Source organism: Pteropus alecto, unplaced genomic scaffold (assembly GCF_000325575.1).
Source record: "Pteropus alecto unplaced genomic scaffold, ASM32557v1 scaffold205, whole genome shotgun sequence".
NCBI lineage: Eukaryota > Metazoa > Chordata > Mammalia > Chiroptera > Pteropodidae > Pteropus > Pteropus alecto.
In genome coordinates, this window is record NW_006436672.1 from 1552004 (window position 1) to 1556329 (window position 4326).

The window sequence follows — 4326 nt, forward strand, 5'->3', positions numbered from 1 at the left end:
TGCCTCAATTATTTCTAGAGGGAGCAGAATTACCCAGGTGGAGTAGCTGGCTAGAATAGACTGCGCTATGGCGGCCAATCTCTAAACCGTGGTTAGCACAAATTGCCTTCTCTCCCTTCCGACTGCATGACGCTCCGAGACAGCTGTCCTGCCGCTTGCATCTTGCAGCTCTGCCACCCACAGAAGACAACGACAGGCCACTAAGGGGATTTATGCTGCCTCGACCCAGAGGTGACACCTGTCACTCTACCCTACTGTAAATAAAGGGTTTTCTCAATGACCTGACCCTAGAGGGTAACAGGAAGTGGTGTGGCACGAGACCACTACCGTGTACGTTCTGACCAGCAATTTACTCTCCCCGTCTTGCCCTCGGGGCTCCCAAGATCTAAGGGAGAGACCCCTCACAATCTGCACCATGCCTGAGTCCCATCTCTTAGAGGATGTGAGCCACAGCTGCCACCTCTCCACTGTTGAGGTGTCATCCTAAGAGGAGGCTGATATTAGAACAGGAGTGACATCTCTTCCCACACATTACTCCAGGCCACCCATTTGCTTCTCTGGAGATAACGGGTCATATTAGGGGACAGCTTCTAGGATGTGGTCACCCTCGCTCCAGTTTGGGAGCCTGGTGCTGGACATACTCTATCTCAGTGGCTAATGGCTTTGGGACAGAGTTCAACTGCCTGTTTGAACCCAGGTGATACCTCCTGGTAGCCGAGTATGTTCAGGTAAGCTATTTGACCATTCTAAACCTTGGTTTCTTCTTTTATAATGTGGAGAGAACGAAGCATGTCCACCTTGAGTGAGACAAGGCTTAAATGAGAAATCCCATGGAATATCTTTGGCACACGGTAAACCCTCGACCGACCAGCACCAGCCACTATTTGTTCTAAAGCAGGACAGCGAGGGGACAGACTCCAGCCTACGCTGTGGGAGCATCGAGACTGAGATCTCAGTGCCCTTATCAGCCTTGTGACTTGGGCAGTTCCTTCATCTGCCAGTGCTTCAGGTTCCTCATCCACGAACAGAAATACCAATGGACTCCCCTCACCAGGTTCGGGTGAGGGCTGTGCGGTGTATGTGATCATCTCCCTTAGTGCCTGGCCCACGGTAAGACCGCCATATGTGGAAGCGCTTATACTGGTGACGGGAGTGACAGTGGCAGTCAGCACCCCATTGTCTTCAGGGTTGATGACAGGCCACCTCATTTCCACACTGTGCCTACTCGACAAGGTCCAGCGCTGGCTTTAGCATCTGCAGAAACGCTCACGGAATGTCTCCTGGGATCTTGGTGGCAGCAGAAGGGAGGGAGCCCGCCGTGCTTCCCCTTCTCCCTGCTCTGCCCGCGGTCCACGCATAAGAGCGAAGGGGCCTCAAGACCCACAGGCACTAAATGCAGCCTCAAAGCTACACATCGTACTTCAATTTTTCCTAAACATTGAGTTACTCTAATCAATTTCTTTTCTGTTAGTTTACACTTTATGTGCCAGCTCTGGTTCACATTTCTCTTTACTAATTTTCTTCCCAGTGATTTGAAGTTCTTAGGCAGGAATGTCCAAAAGGCACTGAGCACCTCTGGGGCCACCTACGGGGGCTGGCTGGAGAGCACCCTTGTGGAATCCTGTACCGCTGAGCCTCAGCTCCAAATCTGGTCCACAGAGAAATGGTTCCTAAGGAGAGCCGGAGAAAGCTCACATCCCTACTACCTGCGGGTCCCCAATGCATTTCATTAGGGCCAACTGAGAACCTACAGAAGCACGTGGGCATCGCGTGGTGGGATTCCAGCCCTCCCACAGAATGGACGTGCTTAGAGAACAGGTGCATTCACGGATGACGTTCCCCCGGAGGCACAAGTCTGAAAAGTAAGGTACCCTTCCAGAATAAGAAAGGTATCCTGTCTTATCCCGAGAAATAGGGTAGAAATACCAAGGAACCAATGCATGTTAGCTAATCTGGACCCAGCAGAGAAGAAACTGGATTCCACTTGCCCAGAGGGACTTTCCAAGCCCACCCAGGTGAGGTCCTGCTGCTGAGACCACCATCCTCATGAGCAGAGGTGGGTACAAGCCACCGAACCTCGCCATTGGACCAGTGCTGACAAAAGGAAGAACAAAACTTCCCCCCAAAGTCAGCCTCTGTCATCTCGCCAGAAGCTTATCTGAGAAAACAAAGGGTCATGTGTATCTGTGTGCTCGGAGCCTGTTCTTCCGGAACATCCAAGATTCCCACCCCAGGAGTCTCCCAGCGATACCAAAGCTAGACTTTGCAGGTGAAAAAGCCACAAGCTGGCCACGGCGCCAATATTTCCAACGTGATATGAAGCCAGGAGATCATCCAAAAATGCCGTCGACACCCAAGTGTTTCCCTTTGGATGACAGATCCCCCATTAAGTAATTAACACAAACGGGGAAGTTTGGAGGAAAGAATATAAACTGCCTGTCTGGTTTTTACATCACATCCTCAGAGGATGTGAGAAGCACATCAATGATAATTATCAAATTTTCAAATCCACTGCACAGACCATTATATGTTTGTAAACATCTCATAAATGTTTGAGGAAATTTGAAGGGAAATCTGAAAACAATATAAATATTACTGGACCCTTTTTTTAACCTGAGAATTCCCAGCAGCAATCAAACCAGGCAGCCTAAGAGCCCACCTCACCTTCCTTCGGCTTCACTCACAGTCACCCACCAAAGGTTAAATTCTACTGTGCACCAAACACGTTATCATTTCCATAATATAATTTAACGGGGCTTAGCCTATCTGCCAATTGCAAACTGTCTCCATCAGATCACAGGACAGTCACTAGTTTTAACGTTTTTTTCCAAAGGTAGAAAAACAGGAGGAGGAAAGGAAAGTGTTTTCAGTTTTCCCAAATGCGTCCAGAACCACTGAAGTTTCTCTTCCTCCTTCCCACTGAATAACACTAGTGTTTAGTCAGAAGCTGGGAGAGGGGGCTGGCCTGCATCTGGAGGAGCTCACAGCCCTTTCTGGTCGTGTGAATAAATACTCTGGATGAATTTCATCGCTAGTAAAGAAAAACATGCAAGAAAGGGCATTTCTTTCCATGTGTGCATCCTAGGCTGCCCAGAACAAGTCATCTCACAGCCTCCCACCTGCCATCAATGATTCCGGATTCGGGGCAGAAATCCAGAGAGGGGCCTCCTGTTTAGAATGGCTCAGTGAGCTTTTCAAAGCAAAACAAACAAACAAACAAACAAAAACGGGCAAATCCAGAAAGTTCATTTAAAATGTGCCAGAAAACAGCCTCGGGCAGAGGGGAAAGAGAACCTAACCGGCTAGCGGAGGGACTTGGGCAGGTGCGGCGCCTAAGTGACAGGAGATCACGGGGGCTATGGAGTGGGTCTGAGCTGGTGCTCTGGGGCTTGAGTCTGGCAGGAAGAAACGCGACAGTCACTGCTGCTGGGGCCCGGGGAGGCCGGTGCGCAGCGGGCCCCGGGGCGCCATGGAGCTAAGCCATCCCTGAAAGAACCCAAGCCGGCGCCCCCTCTCCTTCCCAAGATCTCTATTTTCAGCTACCAGACGTTCGGAGCCATCGGGGGCATTGTGCTGCGGTCCCCGAAGGGCCCCGGCCCGCACCCTAAGCGGACACGGGCTCAGTAGCGAGCTCCGGGCGTAAGGGGCCCCCACTCCGGGCTGCGGCCCCCGACGTCCCGAATCTCCGCAGCAACAGTTTTCCAGCCGGAGAAGTACCGCAAACGCCTCCCGGGAAAACGCGTACCAGGACCCCGGCCCCCAAAGCCAGAGACACGCAAAGACACGGAGGGTGGCCCTGCGCGCAGCGGGGGCAGTGGGACAGGAGCCAGGAGCCAGGACTGCAAACGATGGTTTCAGAAGCTCACGCAGCAGAAAGTTCCCGAGGGCACGAGCGAGGTGCGCGGCTGCGTCCAGGGGACAACCCTGAATCCCCGGCAGGTGCGGAGCCGGCGAAAGGCGCGGGCGAGGGAACCCGAGCTGCCACCGGACCTTCTCCCCCGCCCGCAGGGGGTGACAGGTGCAGGGCTCAGCCCAATGCGCGCGGCTCCCTCCACACCGAGAGTCCCAGGAAGGGGACCAGGAGGGTCCCACAGGACACAATCCGGCAACCCGCGGGGAGGGGACCTGGAATCCAGGCCCCGGCGGGACGCGGTGGCGCAAACAAAGTTGGGGCGCAGAGACGCTCGGTCCGTGGGTCTCCGCGTCCGTGCGTCCCCGCCCGCGGCGCGCCACTACTTACACAAAGACCCCGAAGAGGAGGGCTCGAACCCCGATCTCGATGGCCAGGTCACGCATGGCGCGGCCGGAGCGGCTCCCGCAGACGCG

The 4326-nt window shown here is 53.8% G+C and overlaps 1 protein-coding gene across 2 annotated transcripts in view; it reads right to left on the reverse strand.

Moving 5' to 3' along the window:
* PLPP4 (phospholipid phosphatase 4) overlaps positions 1-4296 on the reverse strand; it is a 109599-nt gene extending 105303 nt beyond the window's left edge. For both annotated transcript variants that reach the window (XM_015590633.1, XM_025047985.1), the window contains exon 1: positions 4241-4296. In XM_015590633.1, the coding sequence (XP_015446119.1) occupies positions 4241-4296 (56 nt within the window). The remainder of the gene's footprint in view (positions 1-4240) is intronic.
* Between the last annotated feature and the right edge of the window lie 30 nt (positions 4297-4326).